At 34.2% G+C, this 27,160-nt stretch overlaps 1 protein-coding gene across 1 annotated transcript; it reads right to left on the bottom strand.

Moving 5' to 3' along the window:
* Positions 1-1,656: 1,656 nt before the first annotated feature.
* On the bottom strand, positions 1,657-26,911 carry LOC135839972 (fatty acid synthase-like). The gene is made up of 36 exons (XM_065356259.1): positions 26,780-26,911; positions 26,509-26,692; positions 26,203-26,358; positions 25,948-26,118; positions 20,866-21,066; positions 19,797-20,038; positions 19,471-19,701; positions 17,309-17,409; positions 15,729-15,825; positions 15,495-15,632; positions 15,166-15,396; positions 14,849-15,038; positions 14,540-14,769; positions 14,153-14,460; positions 13,735-13,879; positions 9,894-10,010; positions 9,585-9,693; positions 9,225-9,500; positions 8,958-9,122; positions 8,696-8,859; positions 8,305-8,472; positions 7,967-8,209; positions 7,722-7,888; positions 7,111-7,293; positions 6,969-7,035; positions 6,692-6,868; positions 5,541-5,729; positions 5,259-5,460; positions 4,145-4,331; positions 3,946-4,061; positions 3,290-3,549; positions 2,952-3,204; positions 2,587-2,870; positions 2,255-2,488; positions 1,933-2,157; positions 1,657-1,855 (listed from the first exon to the last, which is right to left on the bottom strand). The coding sequence occupies exons 2-36, from the start codon at positions 26,657-26,659 to the stop codon at positions 1,736-1,738; spliced, it is 6,498 nt and encodes a 2,165-aa protein (XP_065212331.1). The 5' UTR covers positions 26,660-26,692; positions 26,780-26,911; the 3' UTR covers positions 1,657-1,735.
* Between the last annotated feature and the right edge of the window lie 249 nt (positions 26,912-27,160).

Below are 27,160 nucleotides of genomic sequence, written 5' to 3'. Positions count from 1 at the left end.
AAGTCACTCCTTAAAGTTTTACAACACGACCTTGAAAGTTGTTCACTTTAAACAGCTATTAAAGGAAGGTCTAATCTACACAACAACGTGTTTGCGAGCACACCAGTGTTGTATGTATCTTCTACCTCTCAGAACAATTTCCCGGAACTTGATTGCCAGACCTCAAAAACCAAAAATTTACATTTGTTTTTGTTTTTTTGGTGTTTATTGTGTGATTTTTTTTATATTTTTTGAATGATGAATTCAAAAAGAGAAGAGAACATGTTTTGCTCGAGCGAAATGAGGACGCAAAAGTGTTGGAAAAATTTTGATTCTGCCTGAGCAAAATGGCTCGGAAATTTTGCGTAATTTCAATTCAAAGTAGACATGTATAAAAATTAAAAAATTTTTGTACTCTACCAATCGATAGGAAATTCTCTTTGTTTTAATTTTTGTCCATACAAAAAATTTTCAAAACCAAAACCCCTTCATTTCCACGAAAAATTAAATAAAAAAAGATTTATCGTATGCATTACGATTCGATCAAGTATGGTAGGATGAATAAGAAATTCAAGGAAGAGTTGAAAAGGTCTTTTTTAAAAAGTCAATTCCACATATTAAAATACGAGTAGTTTCGAATAATCATCTACATATCGACTACCTACTTCTGCAGAAATTATTCGAAACTTTCTCTAGTTCCATTTTAAATTGTTGCTTGCATTCAACTTTTCACAGTAAACCCTACACCATAAAAGTCGAATGATAACAATTTGTTCGGTACATACTCAATGAATTTCAATTCTAAGAATGCAAAATGTGCATTTTTTTTTTACATAGGTAACATTAAACTGACTTCGAATATTGAATCTTGAAAAAAAAACTGGGTTCTGTACTGACATTGACATTTTGACCGAAGGTTCATGTTTAAGGCTATGACACAAATAATCTGTAATATGAAGGTGTTGGGACTGAAAAATGCTGAAAAATGGATTAGTTAGGTACGCCACGCCGTTTTTAAGAAAAAAAATTGAAATTCCAACACACGGAAAAAATGATTTTTACAATGTAGATGATAGGTGGGAATAAATAACACATGGGCAACAGCAAATAAGTAAGTGTTTGGGCTAAAATTTGTCTTAACCGATAGTTTGGACCCTAAAACGAAAAACAGGGTGGGTTAGGTACGAGTATTTCTCAATCTGCATTCTTGTTTTTGCAGCCACGGGAGATGGGCAAAGTTGCGGAAATGGCAATTTTTGCCCTACTTCAAGAATTTATAGCGACATTCGTAAGTACTACTTATTGTTTTGCGAAAAAATAACAAGGTCATTTTCGGATTCCACCAACTTTTTAAAGTAAGTAGGCGCTGGTAGAGATGTATGTAAATACATCGAACTGACGAACCTGAGTGTACATGACAACAAATTTGACTTGAAATTTTTCAGTATTTTATTGGCCCATTGAAAAATTAGAAATACGTATCAACAATTTTTATGCTGTTCAAGCTTTCTTGCGGCGTCTTACCTTTCTTAAAATTCAAATTACTTCGACTCCATTTTCAAAATTTTTCTTTAAAAAGCCTAAAAATCTGATTAGGTACTTTTTTCAACACATAGATTTTTTAAATATTAGAATAAATCTGCAAATAAAATTTTGATAAGTGATTCAGAACAGTGATTTAGAACAGAAATTAATAGTGTATTGGCACAATATTAGCGAATTATTTAAGTAGGTACATAACTGTTTAGTTCATTTCTCAGTCATACCATAAGGTGTATAAAATATTGCCATTAATTTTTTTCGACACTTCATAACTGCTTAAAAATTTCTGATAATTTTCTTCTTCATGTATGAACATTTCACTCGTGACAGAAATCTAAAAATAAGTAAAATTTTAGGTAAGCTGTTTTTCGTCTCATTTTAAGAGCATTTAAAATGTTTTCCTAAACTTACCCGTAATGGTTTATTTTCGTTTGGATTTTGTAGCAAGGAGATGGTATTTTTGATACATTCGTCATTGTATTCATATTTCAACATCATTTCTAATCCAAGCTGAATGGATTCAAGTACTTTTGAAATACTAACAATATTAACAGATGGATAATTTTGACTATACAAATAATCTGATATTTTTTCAGGTAATGGCTTGTTCACTCCCAGTAAAGTATCCAAACGGATCTGAAAAATTGATAATTATAGGTATTAATGCATGATAGGTAGGCCTAAAAACACATCGGAATATCTACTAAAAAATCATTGATTCTAAAATTCTCACCTCAGGGTAAATATTAAATAATTCAGCGATTAGGTAATTTTCAAATTGACTCGAATTCATTGGACCTAGGCTTCTAATACGATCCTTCCAAGTGAGCGGATTACCTTCTAAGGCAAATAGTCGATATTTTCTTTTATCCTGATCCAATAGTTTTATCAACTCAAAAGCTATCGGAGTAGCCCACGTTTCCGATAAGAGAGTAACTCCTGCTTTACTTTGGATGCTATTCAGAGACTGAAAATTCAAAGAAAATTTCATAAAATAATTTTAATACATGATTAGGTATAGGTTCCTTCAGAGAGCTCAGTCAATCTTAGATAAAAAGTACTTACTTCGTATAACTTTGCAGCTGATTCTTTTATAGAAAATTTACTCATTCCAATGCTAGAGCAAAAAGCTGGGCTCATAAGGTTTGACAACAAACTTTTCAATGGCTTAGGGCCAAGAGTGGAAATTATGAAAATTGGGAAGCAATCTTTTAGATTTGAATATCGGGGTGCTTTTGTGGTGACTTCAACAAATTCCAATTTATCCGATAAGTCATCAGCGATTTTCTCAAAAATATTAACATCGTGAGGCAAATAATTCCTCAACGCTGACTCAGCAGTTTTGTTTTCTGAAAATTAAAATTATAAGTTGAAACATTCCCAATAGAGAAATAGCCGAGTTCTTGAAAATGATTGCACTATAATCGAACCTGTATTTTTGAAACGATAAAGAGTAGGCGAATTGCTATTGTCGAATTGGGACAGAACGTCGTCGATGAGAGGTAAAACAGCAGATAATTTATGCGTTGATCTATTACCATGAAATACAACTGCAGGTGATCCTGCAAATCGTCTTGATTCGCATTCTTTAAGACCGCCAGAGAATATACTCACAAGATGAATATTTGGGTTGAGTTTTCGAGTTGCCAAGTCCATATTATGGGCTTTTTTGCCTATTGATTCCTTCAAATACGATTTTACTAATAATTAGTTTTCGTCTTTGTTTTGAAAAGGAGATTGGTAGGTATGAAAAAATTCATCAATTTACCACCGATGCGAAGAATACAGCTTCCAAGGGAGCCATTTTATTAGCATCTTGGACCAGAGTTTCGGCATCTTGAAGGGTTTCAGTTTTTCGAGATGAGCTCAGTATAATCGTTGCTTTTTTCTGATTCAATAAACGGTTTATTTTGTGCGATATATTTGGTCCAACAAAGAAGTTATCAACTGAGGCAATGAATTTTCGAGCACCTTTGCTCATCAGCCATTCCAGTAATTCGAACCAAGAATAGTTCTTTTTTTCACCACCTGTACAACAATTTCATACTCAATTATTTTGAAAAAGAAAATTACGTTTCTCAAAACAGGATAGTAAATTTTGAAAGATTTGGTTTCAGGCCCTAAGTCTCAGAAGCTCACGGGTGGATTTGGTCCAACTCAAACACCATTAAATCTTTTTTTTCTCATCTCTTATAATTATAATTCATTTATTTGAAAATTAAATCTGTGTACATTAGCCTGCTTAGAAAATGGACGATGAAGAAGAATTGCCTCTAAGGAATCCAAGTGATACTCGGTTTTTGTTTTTTTTTGGCGACTGTTCAAACATAATAATTTTTTTTTTTGGGGGGGGGTGTATATAATTACAAGATTATTACACCCGTAGAGAAGGAGGGGTTAGATTTGGTTTAATTAGGTACGTACCAAGAATAATATAAGAATGATTATTATCGAAGCGTATCTTTTGATTCATATTGCGGCACAATTCACTATTCCGTAACCACTTGAAAATAGTCTTAATATGATCTTTTTTCGGAAATCTGTAAGGAACAGGAAAAAAATTATCATCACTATCCCTGTGTTATATGAGGCTCATCAGTAGTTCTGATCAAAAAATTCTCACTGATTATTTTCAGACATTCCTTGAATTTGAACATTACTTTTAAATGGTACCACGATGCCACTCCTAATTCCATCTTCCACCAAACTTTTTAAGTTTTGTTTTTCCTCATCTGGGAGTCTGGCCAGTAGTTTCAATATTTTATTTGGAATCATGAGAAATGAAAGGGCTTTCAAAAATGGGTATAATTCTGAAAATTATCATCAGTAGGTAGGTAATTGTATTGCTAATCCTATACTGTATGATTAGCGACGGGATCGGAAAAATATATATATATAGGCATCGCGGCAGGCATATGAGCCACTTTTTAGAAAATTTTGAAATTTTGAAAATCATTTTTATTTTCTGTTTTAATTAACAAATCTCAATTCTAATTGCACAGTCACTGAAATATATAAATTATCTCTATAATGGGCAAAAATAAAAATTTTTGCAGAAAATTTAGTCAAAAAAATTTGAAAATTTTTTGAACTAAATTGAATTTTGTAAAAATTGTTTCTTTGCAAAAAAAGTCTGACCCATAACAAAATTTTTGGTATCAACAATATTCCCATAAAACTATAAAATGCAGAAAAATCATTTGTAAAATTTACCATCATGCATACCCAATTTTAACAGGGCTTTGTGTATGCCGACCAGCGCTTCCTATTCTATAGGCCTCGCGTTAGTACTACATCTAGCGAACATCTCTGAGAAACAATTACGGAGTGTAGCTAACTTTGACAAAACTAGTTTGAAACGCGTGGCTCACTTGTTATGTAACTTTAGCCTTTACAAAGTGCGCCAGGCTGGTAAACCTACTGGTTAACTTCTTATGCAAGATTAACCCACACATGGGTTCATAAGTGTGCTGTCGGGGGATTTTGACCAAATTCTGCGGAGACCACAAAAATGTTTAGCTCTAGAGGTCCCCCTGTAGTGAAAATATGGGTCATCAGAGAGGAGATATTTTCGAAGAAATCATTCAACTTTAAACGAAGGTCTCCATAGAATTTGCTCAAAATCCTCAAATATTTTTTTTGCAATCTGCCCTAGCGATTAGATTTAGTAGACGATCAACACAAGACAAGAACATTTTGTAAAATGCTCTTAGTGATAAGATTTGATTTTACCCTACCTAATAGTTGTGATTCCCAGTCATTTGTTTTACCAATTTGGATACAATAGCTGAGATCGCCGGCGCAATTCAAGGATTCTTGTATACTTTCGATTCCGGGCAAGCAATTCACAACAAGACTCACTCCGAAACCATTGGTCAATTTCAATATTTCGGCTTGAAATGAGCATTTTTCCAAATTGAATATTCGTTTTTCGTCAAGCTGCAAAAAATAATATCATTCAGAATACGCACTCGCGTATTTTCAAATTGATCAAATTATAAAATCATTTATACACTTACTTGTGGGAATTTTTTCTTTATCAAATCAGCTTCTTCGTCACTGGACACGCTGACGTAAACTATATACTTTCTACTAAGACAAATCGAGATGCAAGCTTCACAAAAAGGTCCTTCATCGCTAACGTTGATCAAAACCGAACTCAGGTATTGTTGGCCCCGAATTACTGGCGCATCCAGAATGTAATAAGCCTAAAAAATTTGAAAAATGTGGATTTATGTGTACATACCCTTCGACCCCGAGACTGGGTAATCATATATACGAAGGGCGGTTTTCCAAAAGTGGATAAGTCAATTTTTTTGAAAATTGAGTTTTTCACACCATTGTGTTCTATAGGTTGTATCTCACCTATTTAATGCCTAACCTACCCAAAATACCTATTTAGTTACTCGCAATTCAGCTTTTCCGTAAGTTGCAGATCGCAATCGTTTTTCCAAAACGCGATAAGTCACAATTTATCCAGTGAATCTTTGAATTTGGTGTTAAAAATATGGGTTAAATTTTTTGTACCTACTGTAATACTTCGTGTTCATTGAAGTAGAGCTGTGAAAATTGTTTTTTTTTCAATACTTAGAGAGTACCGTAATATAAGTACTTTTTGTTTTTATTTGATTGCCAAAATGGATAATTTTTGTTAAAAATACAGGTTAAATTTTTTGTAATCGATTTTTTTTGGGCTTCTACTTTTGTATCGTGATTTACAGTTGACTTACATCGATTTGCACCACTGGTTTTATCAAATAAATGAAAAACTGAAAAATCGTTTTTCCAAAAGGCGATAAGACAGTTTACTTTTTCTGCCGCAGAAGCGCTGCCAACTCGAGTTTCACCGCGAAACCAACACGTACGTGTTGAGGTAGACCTAATGCAACATGCAAGACAGGTTGCATACTCCAAGTGCATCATGGATTCAAATGGGCACTAAAAACGTCATTTATCTCGAAATCACGATTTTTGACTTATCGCTTTTTGGAAAACCGCCCTTCATACATACATGTAGGTACTCTAAAAGTGTTGGCTAACTTACTGATGAAAGAAACTATTCAATAACATACCTATTAACATACCTATTTGTACCTATTTTCAGATTTTTATCTATTCATTTAAAGAAACTAAAAATTATTAGGAGAAATAATTTCAGATGCTGCTTTACTTGCGTGTAAATGAAAGGTACAGTAGCTGCATCTTCCAGACTCCAATCATTCGGTGGTGTCCATTTCAGAATAGAATCCGGTTTGGTTATAGGTTCATTGGAATTGACTACAGCCAAACCCATTACTCTTTCCCCAGTATCTTGTACTCCGGAGTATTCAATTCCGCAATTCCAAATCTATAACGATAAGGTAATAATCAAATGATTTCAGAATTTTTTTTCAAGACAAGACATTATTCGTAACGAGTATTTTGCGTAGGTAGGTACTTAGACTCACTTTGTTGTCTTCAGATTGTTCGATTTCTTTATCGCAGCCTAGATACTTCAAATACACTGAATCCATCCTAAAATGGTAATGAACGATAATCACATAGATCTAGAAAAGTCAGTCATGATTTTTTTTAGAACTAAGAACTCACTGAATATCTCCAGGTAGATCAGCGTTATTTTTTGGATTTTCTTCCAATTTTGACCGATTTTCTGAAATACTTCGATACGAACCCCATTCTCCCTTTTGCAGCACTGATATCGAAGAATCTCGAGTGAGTTCACTTTTTAGAACTGATTCGGTTGGCGTATTTTTATCCATAACAAACAAATACCTGTTTCAATCAATACAGTTTTAATTATCAAGTAGGCAGATGATTATAGTGAGTTCATTTTTTTTCTATCTGAATTCTATCATTATTCTTCCGGAATTCACTACCTACAAATATGGAAGCACGAGGGAGGGTGAAACCTTGAGTGCCCGCAGACGCGCAGTCTTACCCCCAATCAGATCGTGCTAGATTCAGGGACTCCCAGTCCAAAGAGTCAACAATTAAATTAATTAAGTATACAGTGGTGCAGGGAGTTGGTGCGTGACAAGACTTGGAACATTTTCCGTTTAATTATAGAGAAAATGAAACGGAATGAGTGAAGAGTGATGATTTGATGAATCTAGCACGACCCAATTTGACTCCAGTAAATATCGATTTAAGTAGGTAGAGGGATACGCTGTATACGCGCAAATTACCATCATCATGGGTACCTTGAATCAGAAGGGATCATAGTTTCATTAAGCATCAAAGATAAGTCAGTTGAATTGATACTTTGCTTGACAATACACGTGAGCTCGCTTTCATTTCGTTTTGGAACATCATATTTTGACCAATCTGCATTTTGTATTTGAACGTTGTCTTCCTCAATAAAAGATTTCTGTAATGCAAATACATAAACGTGAATATTTTTAGAATCATAAAATGGGGATGTCAAATCACAGGCAGGTATATTTACTTTTCTATACAAATAGAATATTTTGTGCAAGAACTGCTGTTTAGTGATGAGTACAAAATTTTCTTCAATTTTGGTAAGTCTCATAGAAGAATCATTCGACGAAGTTGCCAGTAGGAATGACGCATCTACAACAAATTTTCCTATATCCATATCCAAGTCATCGATTATCAGCATGTAACATTCGTCATTTTTGACATATTTTTTCAATGATGCCAGCTCCACATCATGAAAAAGTACTTCCGTCTACAAAAAAGATAATTATTTGCATGTGTAGGTGAAACGAGTAAATAATTCATTGAATGAATAGACAAAGGTCCACACTACACAGTACAACATACCTTCAACGCATCACGGTTTTTCATAATATTTTTCAAGGTATGGAAACACGAAAGGTTGTTTACCATAATTACATTCAACTTGGCATCATCTCTACTTTTCTTCGACATGTAATAGTTCATATTATCGACAGCGATTTGTAAACATAAATTTAAAAATTCTTCCACGCTCTGCAATAATATTTGAAAAAAATAAAAAGTAAAAAAATGGAGCAGTGTTCAGATTTGGATTAGTCTAGAACAATCGGTACCTATGTAATTACATATTTAAAAGGCAAAGGCGAGTGATTCTTTGAGTATAGAAAATTACAAATATTACACAGAAATAAACACATAGGTACCTGATATGCACTTCTTACGTTAGTTAGTAAGTAAATAAATTTTAGGTAGGTACCTGACATCTTGGATTTGTATGAGAAACAAAACGTAAACCCTCGCATTTGAGTCCTATATCGCACCTGCTCAACGAAAAACGCTTGTTTACAACTGTATACATCTTTAAACCATTGCAAGTTGTAATATTGGTGTTATGTTGTCTATGACACATTATAATCGATCCTGGAACAATCAATAATTAGTAATTCAAGAAAAATCAAGCAAAAATGCAAGAAAAAGAGGCTATTATTTTATAGACAGTTTGTCTGCACGAAATTCACCATTTTCTAGAGATGAAATCTGATCGGCAGAAATTTCAAGTTTTCTTATTTTGTATGTATATAGCAAATCATTTTTATTTTTCATTTCGGAAAACATGTTGAACTTCAGCAAAGAATCTAAGAAAGATACCCAATTATTGCACCATCTTATCTTTGCGTAGCTATCTGCAATGAAATTTCAATCATGTAGAAGTACATATGTGGTTGGTTTTTTTTCTATTGTAGGTATCAATATTCGTTTAAGAGGGTGTGAAGAAAAATACTTACCTTCTTTATCATATTTCATTTCTTCCAAACTGCAAAACATGCCTTTCAACTGGTATCCTGCGCATTTGAAAACATTATAGAGCTGGTCGCTTGAAATGGTATACTTGATGTTTTGAAGATTAGTTTCATCAACGGTTGTTGGGGTTAGTTCTGAAGGTTGATACAGGGTTCCAGACATTATTTCGGTCAGTTTCTTTTTATGACCTGATTTAATGTGCTTCACAATTTCGAATCTACCACTTCCTTTTTGAAAGAAAACGGCGAATTTTTTCGGTTCTGTAATTAAGCGGTCAATGAGCTTGTGAATTTGAATGAAGAACTCAATGTTTACCATTATTGGTACATTAATTTCTGACATACTGGCCAATGAAATCGAAACGTTCTTGCATAATTTCACATTTTCAAAAATTACTGGATGCGAATCAAGCGTCTTGGCTTGAAGAACAGAGAATACCCACCATGCAAGATACTAAAAATAAATTTAAAAAAAAAGGTAAGGATATTTATGCTTACATCACGTGATGGATAAAATAGTAGGTAGGTCCAGGTGGTTATATTTCTCAAATTTTCATATTAGAACAATAAGTACCAGCCTACCCGGTACCCGGCCACCATTATTTGGATTTACAGATGAAAGTAAGTACTTACCTAGGTAATTATGTAACTTACCATGAAAAATGAAGTCGGCAAAATGACTTGATTATTAATTTGATGATCTTTCAAATAATGATATTTTGAGTCATTGTTAATTTGGATGGTTACTGGATCTCCACTATGACATCCGACCTTTGAATTAATGGGGCAGAATTAAAAAAAAGGCAGATAATTAGCATTATGTCGTGTTCATGTTAGGTACCAAGTCCCAAATTGTACAATTCGGGGCTGATACAGCCGATTTTGTACCATCTCTGAAGTGTCCGGACCAAGTGCGAACATTAATTTTTAATCCGGCTTGGTTTGTACCATGCCCGGAGGGTCCGAACAAAGTGTTCGACTTGGTACAATTTGTGTTGTGCAAAGTCCGGTATAAAGTTTTTTAATGAAGGAATTCGAATGTCATGCCTTTTCTATACTGTCGTATTGTTATAATTGAAAAATAATCAATACCCCTCCCTCCACTATCCATAAAAAGAACCCACCCCCTTAAAACTTAAAAAACGTATATATTAGTAATTTAAAAGATTGACTATAGCATCAATAAGAATGAAATAATAAGTGAATGTTGTGGGCCTTGAGCCTTGACATTCTTCTAATTTCAGCTGCTATTTTATAAAAATTTCAATTTCTGAAATGAAAAACAAATCAGCACCAGCAAAGCTCTCAAAAATTAAGAGATATGCTAAATTTTGAAACGAAAAACGATTAGCTCAGGTGAAGCAAGGGCAAAACCTATCAAAAATTTATATTTCTAGGATTAAAAAAATCATTTTGTTTCCTGAAGAAAAAATTTCGATTTTAGAATAGTGAAGAAACGTTGGCCCCAAAACGAAGCGAGGGCAGAAGCTCTCAAAAATTTCTAATTCAAGAACTAAATAATAGGCCTAGGCATAAGTATTTTTAGACGTAAGAATGTAATGCTTCTGGTTTTAAAATATTAAAAATTGAAAAATAATTTTCAAAAAATTTCAGTTTCGGAATTAAAAAATTAGTGCGAGTGCAAAAGATTTTGAAAATTTATAAAATTAAAAAATAAAACGGCAACGTTTTGGACTTGATTAAAATGTAAAGTTTTGAATTTTTAAATAGAAGCATTAAATTTGAATTCCTTCATTATAGAACTTTACATCGGACTTTGCACAACACAAATTGTACCAAGTCAAACACTTTGTTCGGACCTTTCGGGCATTGTAAGGACCAGACGGTCCGATGAAAAAGTGAGGGGAAATATTTTTTGCACGACAAAAAAGGGTGTCATCACGACAAGCATTTTTTCGTTCATAAAAGATGAATGAACGACGAAAAATGATGAAGTTGCACGCCAGATGACGCCCAACAATAAAGTATTATGAACGCCTACAATTTAATAACGAGATAAGCAGTATTCGCGACAAAATAATTTCATACACGACAGAACATTATCAGTTCAATTACAATTATATTTTGTACAAATTTTGACAAATAATCAACTGAGATCTTCTTTCAATAAAATTTGAGTGAAATTGTAACTCAGTAGAAGAGAACCAAATTGGCCTAAGCGAAGCGAGGGCACAAGCTTAGGGGAAAAATGAGAATTTTGAGGATAGATCGGCGATTTTGTCGGCAAATGAACAATAATTAAATAAGTACATGTGATTGTAAAAAATTTGGATTTTTGAAAACTGAAACCAAAATATTATTGGAATTTTTGTATTTTCCCAACTTTCTTGAATTTCTCACAAATTCCCAAATGTTTCCTACTTTCGTGGAACCGGAGGGGGGCAAACTGTTGCCCCTTAGCCCCCTTTCGTTTCGTCCCTGAAGTCAAAAGAGGAAGAGGGATCGCCCATCAAAGTCCACAAAACATTACTTCTATAAACAGTAATTTTTTACATAGGTACCTACTTTGTTTTTTGGTATCATTTTAATATTTTTTAAACGTGTATTTCTGTCGGTGAAATGTCTGTTTTTGATAGAAAAATTTTGTCGTGCATTGCCTTATATAGCAGTTGAAAGTAATAAAATGTCGTGAATTTTTTAATTCGTCGTTTGATACATTATTTTGTCGTTGGAGTACCTTTTATGTCGGGGTAAGCTATTTATTGTCGGGAATTTCCAATTAAGTCGTGGTAATGATTTTTCTGGCGTGAAAGTGACTATGTTTGTCGTGCTGACGCCCTTTTTTGTCGTGGTATTAAATCACACCCAAAAAGTAATATTCATGCTTGGTCCGAACACTTCGGAGATTGTATACTAAATTGTCTGTACCAATCCCGAATTGTGCAATTTCGAACTTGGTAAGTACCTAACATTTATATTAAGTATACCTACATGCGTTATGTTTTATTAGTAGATATACGTAGAAAAAAGATTACAATTTACATAAGTACGCAGGTAGGTTAGTGAATATAGACAAGGCATACACCAGTGAAAGTGACGGGATTAAGGCTGTGTAGACTATAAGCGAACAGAACTAGGTATGTATAATTTTGAATTCGAAAGCGACTGCCTCAGAGTATCTGTGGTGACCAGCTGCACACTCTAGGGGTTGTGCGTTATGGTATACTATTGGGTGGAGTAGGAGAATTTTGGCAACCCCGTGTGATTTTGTGATAAACTAACCTTGTTTCCAGTTTTGTGAAAGTGATGAAAAATTAATTTATCTGCATGTTTGAATTTTTCATAATTAGAAGATGTATTGTATAGTTGAGACTTAAAAAAAAAGATTCCACATCAATCGAAAGAGTAAGTCATTAGGTAGGTAATTGCTTATGATTGGAATTGAACGTTCAATCTACCTATGTAATCTCTGTCGCTAGATGCAAAATGTACGTCATTATGAGCGTATTATATCCCTAGTGTTATGTGGCAACGCCGCGAAACTCGCCATTACGTACGTGTTACGTTTGGACATAATTTAACAAATTTAACCGGTGAAGTTTGGTCACTCATAGACGCACATTTTTTGCATCTAAACAACAGAAGTGTAAAATGGTGAGGTTACGAGTGTTTATTATGTAAAGCACCTTACACTACGCGATTAATAAAGTGTGTGATTATGAACTCGTGCAAAGTTACAGCGCTCATCTTCGACTCGCGCAGTAACTTTGCACTCGTTCATAATCACCCACTTTATTAATCTAGTAATGTAATGTACTATTTCCTCGACGCCCGACGCCCGACGCAACGCGCAACCTTTCCCAGAGATGGAATCGATTATAATCGATGCTACATCGATTATTTTTCTCAAAATAATTGAGCATAATTGGGCATCAAAGCGGATCTTTGTGTGTTGTAAAACGCAAGTATGTGTGCGTAAGTAAACAATCTCATTTGGTCCCAACCTGCGGAAGCGTTCCATAAGATTGCATGTAAATTTGCTACTTTTCAATTTCAATTTTCTCTGAAATGTTGTGTTAAAAAAAGCTAGTTTTATAATATGATATGTTAGAAAGTCTAAATTTTTGTTTTAAATAAGTTTTTTATCAACAAGCGTCTTATTCATTGAGAAATTTGAACGACAAGTATGCCATTTTTACATGGTTTCTTATGGGACTACAGTTTTGTTTGGGACCAAATGAGAACGTGAAATCCCGTAAAAATGCGCTGTGACGTAATTGTGACGTCACACTTCGATTCCCAATCGTCGAATAATCGGTCGATTAAATCAGCCAACAAAACATGACGTCATGCGGGGCGTTCGGTACCATTGACCAATCAAAAAGCCTGAAATAAAAGATCCGATTAATCGACGATGCACCGGTTATTTTATCGGACCCGAATAATCAATTATAATCGGTAAACATTCCATCTCTGACCTTCCCACAATAGTATAGCTTTATTGTCTACCACCAATCCGAACCTAACCACTTACCAAATCAACACGGAAAATTCCAGCATCTGCAGTAGAATGATGCCATCTTGCCAATTGTGCGATGGAGGGTGTTTCTCGTGAAACAGGATATTCTATGCTCGGATACAATGCGTTAACGTTTACATCTAATCCATGAATATACATTCTATAACAAAAATGAAAAATAAGTGACAAGGAACTACCTAGACACATAAGCAATTTGCATAGCGGTTACATAGACAGGCAAGTACCTATTGATTAAAATGTAACTTTGAATTAGGTATAAATGAGTACTAAAGTTTTCAAATGATGAACATACGGTGCACCGGAGGAAGTTGGAATTTGGGGTAAGTTAGAAAACTTGTATAAGGTACCTAATCAGTAATCACTTCCAAGCGAGGATTTCGCAATGTAATGCATAATGATCGGGCGAACTCACTCTCCAATAGCAGAAAGAATATTTTCTATATTCTGTCCTTCTGCATTTCTTCTGGTGAGAGCGACATTGGAACACGTCTCTGGTAACGATCGTTTCATAATGGCCTGTAGTAGGCCATGAGGAGCTATTTCAATGACTAGAGCATCTGGTGGTATATGTTTGCTACCTTCTTCAAACATAACGCAATTTAAAAGATTATTCGTCAAATACTCCGCCGAACAATACTGAGCCAAAGGTTTATCCCAATCCGATTCCGCTACCGAAGTGCTCACCCATATTGGCGAACGTTTAATTGGAGTTGGAATCACCTATAAAATTGAACACTCGACGATAAAAAACATCTACCCACTACGGCCGCGGTTATTGAATTTTCAAAGCAAAACATACCTCTTTTAAACGAGCCAAAAGATTAGGAGCAGCAGGAGCAATATGCTTGGAATGGTAGGCTATATTAGCGACGTTGACAGCTTTGGCGAATACCTTCTGTTCTTGTAATTGTTTGACATAATTTTCAACGTCCTCTGTAGGTCCACTCAATGTGCAACTGGTAGCTGAGTTGTGACATGCGACTTCAATACTTTCAGGTAGGTCATTTTTTATTTGATTGTATCCTTTCCCTATAAAATAACACAGTCAACGTAGGGCTACTCCAATTAAGTTTATGAAATACTCGTAGATAAATGTGGTTGAACATACCAACTGCAGCCATCATTCCACGTATTGTTTTTGTTTGGATGGACGCCATTCCTCGAGCATACGATGATAACACAGCTTGTTCGAGAGTCAAACATCCGTCGGCATAAGCACAAGCATTTTCACCCACAGAATGGCCAATTATACCATCTGGTTTGATGCCTAATGCTTTTAGAACTTCAACGAGAGCGATCTGAAATGATGAACGAAATAACGCAAAAGGATAATTATACATAATTATACAGTACTTTTCATTTCCACGAATAAAAATACATATAAGTACACTTTCGAACCTATAAGCATTTTAAAATTCTGCTTACTTGAATCGTGATGATCCCGACAAAAGAATGCATAATGTTATCGAATATAGTTGGATCAGTGGTGGTCAAAATGTGGTATATATCAACACCCACCCTTTGCAACACTTCATCGCACTTTTTCACAGTTTCTGCAATGATGGGAATTTTCAACAAACCTTCGCCCATACCATTCCACTGGGAACCCATACCAGAAAATAGGAACCATACGGGTCGAGTTTTGTTTCCTTTAACCTGCGAGTACACAAATTATATAAATGTAATTATACTTTTCATAAACGTGAAAAATTGTGCATTAGGTATTTAAAAAAGGTAGGTAATCGTTGAAGTACATCAAATGAGTTTTTCTTCTGGTAGGTGATATCCGACGACACGATGGAGTACCCTCGAAATATGTGATAAGGCATGTCTTTACAAAATACGTCATTTACCATTGATATGAATTCCACATTAAAATTGATCTGTTCCAACTGTAATTGAAGGCATTAGGTATGTAGGTACAAATTAAAATGACTAAGATCCTCATAACTATTGCAGTAATTTTGTAAAATTAGGTATTAACTTACTTTTTTAAGCAAATTTTCCATTCCAACTTCCGTACGCGCGCAAGCTAAAACCAATCTGGGAAGGTCGTCAGCGGAGGAAGTATTTTCCAACATTTTCCTAAATGAATTATAAAACGTGTTGATAGATAGGTAAATAAATGCAACTAAATATGTATTTCGTCCAGATGTTTTTTTTTGGAAAGGTGCAGGGGGATCAAAAATAAGTTTGATTGAATGTCCTATAAAGTTCATAACTTTTGAACGCCCCATTTTTCGAAACATCAATGATGATTAAACATGTGGTAATAAGGATTAAAAAATTGCATTTTCCAAACATTATTCTAGATAGGTAGGCAAATTGAAGAAATATATGCATTATTTCCCTTGAAAAAATCATACCCGATCTTAAAAAATGTTAAATTTCACCATTCCAGTACGAGTTATGATTTAAAATTTTTTTCTATAAATAAAACATCAGTTTTATCGAAACAAAAAAAGAAAATAAAAATAAAAAAACAAATGCCAATCAAATGTTAACATAGGTACATAGTTTCATCAATTTGTATAGTTCTGGAAATGATGTAAAACTAGGGCAAATAATCGTTTGCATTCTGATTGGCATTACCAGAAGCGCAAACGATTGAAAAATAATACCTATACTTCTTTTCCCTTTTTTCCTAAAATTTCGTCAGTATAAGTAGCAGGTGTTCCTTCTCAAAAATAGCATTAAAATGTTAAACACCTATAATTATTTTATTCATTACGTAAAAGTTCATTTTGACAGTGTATTTTCCAAAAAGTAACCAGCCAATCTGTATGCAATTTTCAGGGTTTTTATTAGAGTATATTGTACAACATAGGTACCAAAAGGAGAGTACTCTACAATTTTCCAAATTGGAATAAGTACGAATCGACTCGATTTTTTCAATTTTTAATTTTGAATTTACCGCTGCCAGGAGTTATTGTAAAATTTAAGGCCTCTTTCATATTCCTTCAAACTTTAACAATTAACAACATGAGAAAATAAAAAAGGAACGATCAAAATCCCATATAAACAGAAATGGGTAACTTATGTAACAAAATTTTATTGACATAGTTTGTACTAGTATGGTACACATAATAGTCCTGTTGAGATAACCAACTCATTTTAAGAATTCGATCTGAGACGAAAGATTTGTTTTCTTCAAGTATATTATATGGATAAGTCCATTTCCCCAGGACCACTACTTTCAGATGAGGAGGGGGGGTGTTGAAAATACCATTACTACTTCCAGGTACTGTCATACTGAGTGATACTGAACTACTGAACAAATAGTACCTTATACGAGTAGGTACATGATTCTGAAAGTAGTACTGTATTATACCTAACCTACCTACTTTCTAAAAGCGCAATTGATACATAAAAGCGAGAACGATTTACGAAAAGCGCAAACAGTTGATAGCCAAAAATAGGTTAGGGGTGCAATACACTGAAAGGCAGGAGTAGCAAACTGCAAAAGTATCTTTGGGAGAACAAACAATAAAGAAGTCCCATTTTATAGTTATGTAGCTTATGATAAAAATATGCACTAGAGTATAACACAAAACGAATACTACATTACTTCGAATTTTGTTTCAGTATAACTTGACTCAAGGCACCGGTGATCCCAACTGAATTGACTACAATCTTATCGCTGAGTAATGGCGTAGGTTTAGTTACAACCTAACAAGAACAATGGAACGTATGAGGAATGAGCAGATGAAAAAAATATTAAAAGGGCGCAATTGCCTGAAGTTTCATTTATGTCATTCTATGTCAAATCGCTGTCCGCCGAGGTTTTTTTCATTCGGGATTGAAGACTTTAAAAATACTTAGCTACCTATTTTTTCATGCCAATTTTCAATAGACCTTGATGAGAAATCAGAGATGAGGTGACGAATGGTGAAGATCATAGTTCTACAGGTGTGTTTGAAGCACGTTGGAGGGATATGGGTATTCTCTTGAATATCTACATAACGTGAAAATTCCAAATAGTGCAAAGTTGGAACTTTCTCCAGTTAGTAGGCTAACAGAAGAGCTTTTTTGGAGGTGTGGTAAAAATTATTGTTATAGACCTTATGTTCAAAGTTTCATGATGATCGACCAATTGTTAGATGATCTTGACTCTATTTGAAAAATTTTGATGCTGATTTTTTACTGAAAGTGATTTTTACTTTTTACTATGATTATGAAATCGGGGTGAATACCTCATTGGGAAAAGCTATCAAAAAAAAAGGCGAAGCGATCACTTTTTATCAAGTTTTTTTGGTACCTATGTAGATTAGTATACGATAAGATAAAAGACATTTCATTAAATGATTACCTATGTTAATGAGTAATAAGTTGAAAATATAATTGAGTTCAAGAAAGGCGTGATGGCCAACATGTGAAAAACGAAAGATGTCACTCCAAAAACGAAATATATTTTGTTTTGTAGTAGATAACTAACCAATTTTGAATTTTTTTCGGGAATATCGTGCACAACTATGAGCGAACAACTAGATAGGTAGGTACAGTGTTTTTCGAGTATTTATACAGCATTTCAACATGTTTTTAACACTTTCTCGTGCATTTTTGAGTAATTTTATTGTAATTTCTTCACTTTTTGGAAATTTACAGCGTTTCTAATACCTACTTTTACTTGTGTTGAACCGAGTTCAAACTATATCTACTTTATGCATTTATTTGACACATTTTATGGAATTTTACTGAGATTTTATTATTATCTATTTGCTAATTTACAGTGATTTTAATAATTTTTCGATTAGGTAGGTACCTATTTTTATATTAAGTAAGTAGGTATTTCAACAAGTTTTTAACCCTTTTTCATCCATTTTTGGCAAATGTCATTTACTGGTAATTTTTAGTGATGCTTCTGTTTGGCAAATTTAATTGAAATGTTATCGATATTTGGTCTGCACTTTGGCTAAATTACTGAGGTAGTTCATTTCGAGTCGGAAGTGCCCCACAAAAATAGAAAACCGCCAAAGTTGTAGGAAAGGGAAGGATTCCAGTCTTCCATGTTGAGTTACATTTTGAAAAAAAAACGCTCCGCCGCTCCAATTTTTAATTTTTAATTTTTTAGGTGTAAACTAAAAACTTTTGAATTCTAAATGTTTCATAACATATCTACATGTCATAAGGAACATTTTTAAAAAAAGAGCGAAATCGGTTCATTTTTCGAAAATTTGGAGGAGGAAGCCCAAAAATTGGTTTTTGGGGCATATATCTCCGTGTATGGGACCAAATCAGTTCAAATTTTGGGATTCGATTCAAAATGTGATTTGGAAGAAAACACTGTTTCAAAACTTTTAAAAATTGGTTTTAGGGCGCCTTTCCCTGAATTCGGGGCCCTGAAAATCAAAACTTGGCTTTCGCAATAGTTTTTTGCATCAAGTACTCGTCAATAGCTTTAGCTTTATTATATACCTACCTAATGATGCACCTACTTAGAACTCAGATACAAAGAACAACATTCGATACTTTCCATTTAGATGCGTTGAAAAATGGTAACCTAAAGGGTTGAAAATTGGCACTTCCAAACCATGAGTAAATTTTCTGCGTTTTGGATAAAAATTCATGATAGATAATTGAGTAGGTACATCAGTAGGTACTAGAGGTATCTAGGTATGTTTCATTTCGCTACGTGTCTCCATGACTTATAGACTTAAGTAACTACCTACATATTATGTACATAAACGAAAATACCTATGTACACTAAATTGATTATAGTTGACCACCAACCTCTAATTTATTCTCAGCAAATGCCTTAATCTGGTCGTTAATCTCATTGAGATTTTGGTTAGGAGCTATGATGCCGGATTCTAAAGCAAGTATAGCTTTAATTACGCTAACATAAGGACCTGTGGAATCAGTCATGCCAACGTTGCTTTTTACTGAACCGACAAGCAAAGGATTTTTTCTATTTTTGCATAACGTATCAGCAATAAAATTCGATTCTATTTTGTCGTACATCTTGAAACAGAAACAAAGTGAGTACGAATTAATATGTATACAGTCACACCGCGCACACCCCAGCATATACTTATTAAAACTGGGCAATGACTTACTTTTAAACCACAAGCACTCATTTCAATAAATGATATGTCATCGGTAGTTTCATAATTTTTTCGCTTGTATAAATCATCTATTGCATCTCTTAATAAATTTTCATCAAAATTGAAATACGAATTAGGATTTGATCCGAAATAAGTGAAACCGCTGAAATCTATTGTTGCGTAATTACGTTTTGCGTCATCAGCCCTTTGAATAAATAATGTTACCAATCCATCACTTCTACCGTAGCCATTTGCTGTAAATATTGGTGACATTGTAAATTAGGCTACCTACCTATAAGAGTAAATTACTAACAAGGCAACCTCTCGAACTTGAACTATGTACCTAAATCAAGCTATAGGTCGAACGTAATCAATAATATGGTTTTAAGGGGGGATTGGCATAAGAATCCCTCCTTCCCGAGTCAATTTTCTTGGAAAAATTTTCGATCGTAAAAAGTGGTAATTTTCTAAGCATTTTTGCGCTTTTGTTTTAGTGGTACAAATGCCAATCGGAGATTACACACCTGTATGGGCTGTATGTCTGGCTTGTTCTAAAATTGGTTTACTTTAGAAAATTCTTCAAAATTTCGAGTCCTTCTTTCACTTGGGCGCATATCACTTCATTTTTTCATCTTTTTGAGAGCAAGAGGCTTTTTTCTTCTTCTCAAGTTTACATTACCTAAGTATACATACATACGTATTCGTACACTATTTACTTACTCGGAATACTTCAGTCACTAAAGTCTCTCCATTTTTGAACACAGATGACTTAGAACAAGCCAGACATAGGCGTATAATCGGCATCTGTACCAGCGATACAAACGCGTAAAAATGCTTAGAAAATTACCATATTTTACCATCAAAAATCGTTTGTAAAAAATATTGAATCCGGGGGGGGCATTCTCACCTCAACCCGCATTAAAACCAGTATTGATTACGGGGGTTTTAGAACATGCTCTCTCAATCCAGCGTGGCTTCGTTCAAATCGGAGAGTGCCAGTTCGAGAGGTTCCTTTGTAAGAATATTTTTCGAAATAGCAGAAGAGCCAGATAGGTACGCGTTTTGACGTTGGTGAGTTTACCATTTTTATCAAACACTCGAGTCTCTGAATCCGGACTGAGGACATTCATTTTCGTCAAGTTCACACTCAACATAGGATGCTGCACACATGTACAAATACCAACGATAGCAGCTTCCACACGACCTTTTGACACGCTGTCATAAGCTTCATTAAGTGCACTCAAATTACCGAATATATCGTTTCCAAATGTGAAACTTGGTCCTAGAAATGAAGATAGTTATGTGGATGTGTAGTAGGTAGTAGGTTGGTACAAGCAAACGGATTATAATATTACTTTTAGACTAAAACGATCAGAGAGAATACTTTATCCTCATTTTTGTCTTCCTATTGGAATCAGGCGACGCGGTAGCGTTGCCACCCCGCCCTCCCACGGTTTCAAACGCGTCATGAAACGCGTTACCGTAGGCGGCGCAACGCCAGACGGAGTTATATTCTCAAATCATTTCATAATGTTAGCCCAGAATATTTCCAACGCAATTTTCTCAAAAACTATGCGTTTATTCAAAAAACGCACAGATACTTTTTTTCTTATTTTTCAAAGACCTTTCAGAATATATAAGAATAATTTTTGTACGATAAAAAGTCGCAAAGTTTCAAGTTACCCTCTTTTATGTCATTTTGGCGAAATTCTTGTTCAACACTTACTCAAAGTTTGAAGGATTGGCCGAACCAATTTTGATGAAATTTGGAATACAGCTTTGATTTGTCAACCATTACTGAATAAGGTAAAATTTTTTCAAAATTGACCCTGCACCCCCCCTTTTTGGGCCCCAAAAATTCTCAAAATTGACCCAAAATATCAAAAGGCACTTCTCCACCACAAACTTGATGTTCCTGCAAAAATTGAGCTTTGTAGCCTAATTACATCAAGCTTGAGTGGAGTCTAAAGATGCTGAAAAATGGCAAATTTTGAAAAAACAAGCAGTATATTTATCCAAAGTACAATCAAACCAAAGCTGGGATAGATGTACGTACATCAAAAGGCACATCTACGATGTTGAAAGTACATTTGAACAAAATTTCAGCGTGATTTGTGCCTTATTCGAAGCTGTAGCTTTGTCTAAAGAAACAGTAAATTTATAATACTAATTTTCGCCATTTTTGATTCTTTAGACAAAGCTACAGCTTCGAATACTGCACCAATAACGCTGAAATTTTGTTCAAATCAGGGATGGAAGAGCCCTGAATTCAGGGCTCCAGCTCTTGGCTCTGGCTCAGCTCCCCACAAGTTTTGGCTCTGGCTCGCTCTTGGCTCTTGGCCCTTTTTCTTTACATGTGCTCTTTGGCTCCTTGCTCGCTCCTCAATTCCTTCTGGCTCCGCTCTTTGACTCTCAGCTCCCTCTTCCAATTTCTCAGCTCCCACTCCAACTCCAGCTCTGGCTCTTGGCTCTTTAAATTAGAATATAAAATTCGTGAAAAATCATGAAAAAAATGAAAATATACTGCATTTATTTTCATTTTATTTCTCAATGAGAAAACAAACATAGAAATTCTTCATTTTCTTCACAAATGTGAGTTGAAAGTTGAATTTTTGATGAAATTTTGCGCATTTTTTTAACTTTTTTTTCTACTTTTTGGGAGCCAAAGAGCCTGAAAAATTTTGTGGGCTCCCACTCGGCTCTGGCTCTTTCCAGGTTAAAGACTCCTTATGATGATGGCTCTCTTGAGTAAAATAAGGAGCTCTTTTGCAAGAGAGCTCTTGATGTTTTTCTGCACTTTCATTTATTTGGCTCCTGGCTCTGGCTCTAGCTCCTCAAAAAATCCGGCTCTTTCAGACTCTGGCTCTGGCTCACTCCCGGCTCTTCCATCCCTGGTTCAAATATACTCTGAACATGGTAAAAGTGCCTTTTACTAATTTCAAAGTAAACGGAGCTTTGGTTTTATGCGCAATAATTATTATTATTGTGCATAAAATGCTCAATATCAAAATGAACGTTAACTTTGAAGCACAACACGTGTTGGCGGCGTTGTATGCAGTTGAAATGCGCTAAAACGTTGAACAGCCTAGCGGTTGAATGATTTAAGATTCCGCTCACCACGCAGTAGACTCGGGTTCGAACCCCATCAGAATCAAATTTTTTTTTTCAATTTTTAATTTTGTAAGCTGATTTTTTCAATATGATTTTTATTTAACATGTTCAATTTTTAAAAATAAATTGTAAAAAAACGTTGTTTTTCACTTCCTAAAGTACAAATTTTCTTTTGCCCTTGTTTTTTTTAAAAGTAAACATGGAAAAAATTTCATTACGCAAATTTATTTAAAACAAACAAGATACATTTTTTCACCTGAAAAAACATGTTTTTTTTTTACTTCTTAAAATGACGTTTTGCTTTACTTTGTTCAGGTTTGTTTGGTTTTCATTTTCAAAATTTAAATTTTTAAAAAGTTGACATTTAAATTCCAAAATTTTGAAGGCAAAAAATGGAACCTGAAAAACATAATTGTTTTTCACCTCTTGAATTTTTGAACGTTTTTTCACTCGCATCACTCAGCTATTTTTTCTATCCTTTTCCTAAACTAAAAAATTCCATTTTGAAACTTCAAAAAATTCAAAAAGGAAAATAATAATTTTTTAATAGGTATTTTTATCAATTATTGGTAAACTTGTCATTTCATCTCTCATTTCATTTTAGAAATTTATATTCGCTACTTGTCATTTTATTTGACAAAATTGAAAGTCTTTTTTTTACTGATCGGTGAATTTTTGGTCAACCCCTTCCCCCATCACTCTTGAAAACCCACTGTTTTTATTCCAGTCAGTTTAATGACAAATGTCCAGTAATATGTCCACTCTCTGCATGCTCCTGCCACCAATGCTATTTTCATTCATTAGATTAAACACTTCATCAGAATAATTGTAGAAAAAAAAGTACTGATATCCTCCAAAAAAACTCTTCAAAAAGAATTACACCCCGCCCTCTCCACGATTCCTAATGAACCTACTCCATGAACAAAAATTAAAAATTTCAGTAAGAAAATGTTATGATATCATGGTGGAATCCGCCCCTAAGAAAAACAACCTACCACTTCACCATTTATCATATAAGACAATCTATGAAACAGCTAATGAGCCAAAAATTTGGGCGGACAGATCCCTCAAATAAGTTTAGTAATCTAACTTGACTCTGGAGTGTGGAAGATTTGTCAGCCCCCAAATTTTTGGCTCATTAGCTGTTTCATAGATTGTCTTATATGATAAATGGTGAAGTGGTAGGTTGTTTTTCTTAGGGGCGGATTCCACCATGATATCATAACATTTTCTTACTGAAATTTTTAATTTTTGTTCATGGAGTAGGTTCATTAGGAATCGTGGAGAGGGCGGGGTGTAATTCTTTTTGAAGAGTTTTTTTGGAGGATAAAAATTCCTATAATAATGGATAATAATCAAAGTTCAAAGTTTGAACAATATTTCATTGAGAGGAGGCCTTTCTTTTCTATTTAAATGGGTAAGGTAGACCGCCTATAAATACGCACTTAGATGGAAGAATCTCTCTGGCTCCTACCCATGTTGATATAACGCGATGATTTTTTGGCAAAAGATACCTTAATAGAGTCTTGGCTACAAAATGCCTTGAACACTTTTGCCCCAACCCCCACCCCCTTTTTGTAAAATTAAAAATTTCGAGACACCTCAAATATGTACCTATAAGACGGGTGGGGGGGGGGTCCTATACGTATGCAAACGTCTTCCTATTAGTACGCACTCAGTAAAAACAATTAAAATCTTCAATTTTATTTGAAAACAACTTTATGAACTTTAGGAAAATTATTTTAAGAACACATGAAGAGTCCACGGAAAGAACCAGGTAAGTCACTTTTTTTCAAAAATGAGTTTAAGGTTGAATTAAATTCACACTGAGGAGTAGAAAAATGTAGTTCATTTAGATCTTGAAAAAAATCGATTTTTTGTGGTTAAAATGGCCTTTAAAAAAAAGAGGAGAGGAGAAAAATGAGCCGAGACCAAATGTGAGGCAACAGGAAGAAAATTTCAATATCGTTAACTAAGTATTTAGAATACGAAAATTTTTCATTATGTCATCATAATAATCGATTTTTATCGAATTCAAGTTGTAGCAAAACACTGATTTTTCGATTTTTTGCTTGATTTTTTCACGAAAAGAGTGACTTTTCAAGTCGTGTTTGGCGCATCTCTTCATTTTTTTCTACAATGCCTCGAATTGTGTTTGTGGGATGTTGTGTGATGTATTTCCAGTCATTACCTTGATGAAATTCAAATTCGCTACAAAATTGGAGCATTCTGATACTTTAAAACGCCATAACTCAAAAGTTTGAAAAAGTGACTTACCTGGTTCTTTCCGTGGACTCTTCACATGCAATAAAGATAATTTTTAATGTCCTTCACACAACTTCACGTTTTTAAACCCCTGTTTTTAGAAAATCGTCAAAATCAGTAATCACTTTTTTACATTTTTCTCAGCCGGATGTTTGAATTGGGCGAAGATTTTTTGATACCTATAATGTTGCGCATTACTGTGCAAGCAACATTAGTTTCCACTTATTTCTCAAACCCAACCACGTCGGAGAAAAACGCAATGTGTACTTATAGGGTGGCTTACCTTATTAAAATAATAATTTCAATGGTAAAAGTTTGTACTTTGTATAATGTAGTTAAGACTTGGATAAGATTCAAGAATTATCAGTGGTGGATGTAAATTTTAATATGCATCATTTTAAAAAACAAAAATCATTTTTTTGACAATTTTCAACCATTATTAGTACAGATGTTTGAAAATTAATTTTGGATTTCACTTTTAAAAAAGAAGACATGAGTTCTTGAAAATTGGTGAATGGAATCTAAAAAGCGTTGAAAAAGAAGTCTAAAAATGTCTAAAATTCAAACTCTCGAAATCTACCTTCCAAAAATTCCGTGTAAAATAAACATATCTATTAAGTTGCTGAGTAAATTGAGGTTTTGCGACTGAAAGTTTATTCCTCTTTTTCCCATTTCTTCGTGTAGGTAATTAAGAGTGTTAAGTAGGTATAACTTGGGTTTTATGCTGAATAACAAATACTTACAATCACTAACCAAGTAGGTATCCAGTTTAACTATGCATACAAACCTCTCAAATTTAGTGCAAATGACACTCTGTTCGGCATCATTGTTTTACTGGCGCCAAGCACATAAAGTCGACCTTCGCAGGAATCAGAAATCGCTCTTGACTCGGAGTCACTATGACTATATGCCATAAAAACTCCGATGTTTCTACCATCTAAATCATAAGGATTAAGTCCTGAAAAATAAAAAGAAGTCAAAAATCAAGCTTTTTCCTCATCATACCATTGATTAGCTCAAGTATAGATAGTACTCAACGTACCAGCATCCATCACAGCTTCAAATGATGGTTCTAGAATTTTACGCGTTATTGCATCGGTACATTCGGCTGTGATTTTGTTCATTCTGAATACCACCGGATCAAATTCTTTCAGAAGTTTAAATTTGCCAGTGGCTGGTGGAAGCACGATGTCAGTATCTAGAAAATATTATTATTCCATGCACAAATACGTTAGGTACTTTTCTTTTGCGCAGAAGAGTTGAAATAAAATCGTGGACATGTGATGGTAAGCTGCGGTAAGCTGCACATTATACGAGTACCTATAGGTAAGTTTATATAGGTACTTACATTTGTATCTGTAATTAATTGGCCATCTGTCGGGTGCTAAAGACATGAAAGATTTTCCACTGTAGAGCTTAGAACTAAATTCAGTAACACTTTCGCAATCTGGAAATTTTCCAGAAATTCCGGAAATTACAGTTGTGAATCTATTCTCCATCTTGACGCGAATCCACCTTATATATATATATGCCTATTACATTTTTAATGCGTATTAAAACAATGATGAAGAAGTAAGTACCTAGGTATGCATTTTTTCATCTAAGAAAATCATACTGACCTGAAATTATAACGCAGAGCCTGTCCAGAAAAAATTCTAAAATCACACAGAACTCAATTTCGAAATTGTAACCAAGTATTCGCGAATCACTAAATAAAAAATACAGAAAATGAAGTAAGTATCGTATTCAGATTTGCATGCTATTATATATGCAAGTATGTACTTCAAATAATTAAATTAATTCCAAAAAACTGCTACATACGAAATACTTAATATTCAATTCGGGCCTCGGGGGCAATTTGTTTCCTAGGAAAATCGGCGGAAAGGTGGAAAGCTAATATGCTGAAATAATTTAAAATGTTTGATTAATTGGTTTGCTTTACAAACCGATTGGAATGCTCAATTAAGCGTATCATTACACATACAATGTATTCCTATACC

Source organism: Planococcus citri, chromosome 3, assembly GCF_950023065.1.
Source record: "Planococcus citri chromosome 3, ihPlaCitr1.1, whole genome shotgun sequence".
Lineage (NCBI taxonomy): Eukaryota > Metazoa > Arthropoda > Insecta > Hemiptera > Pseudococcidae > Planococcus > Planococcus citri.
Note: the sequence above shows the minus strand (reverse complement) of the source record. Positions and strands in the feature narration are given on the sequence as shown.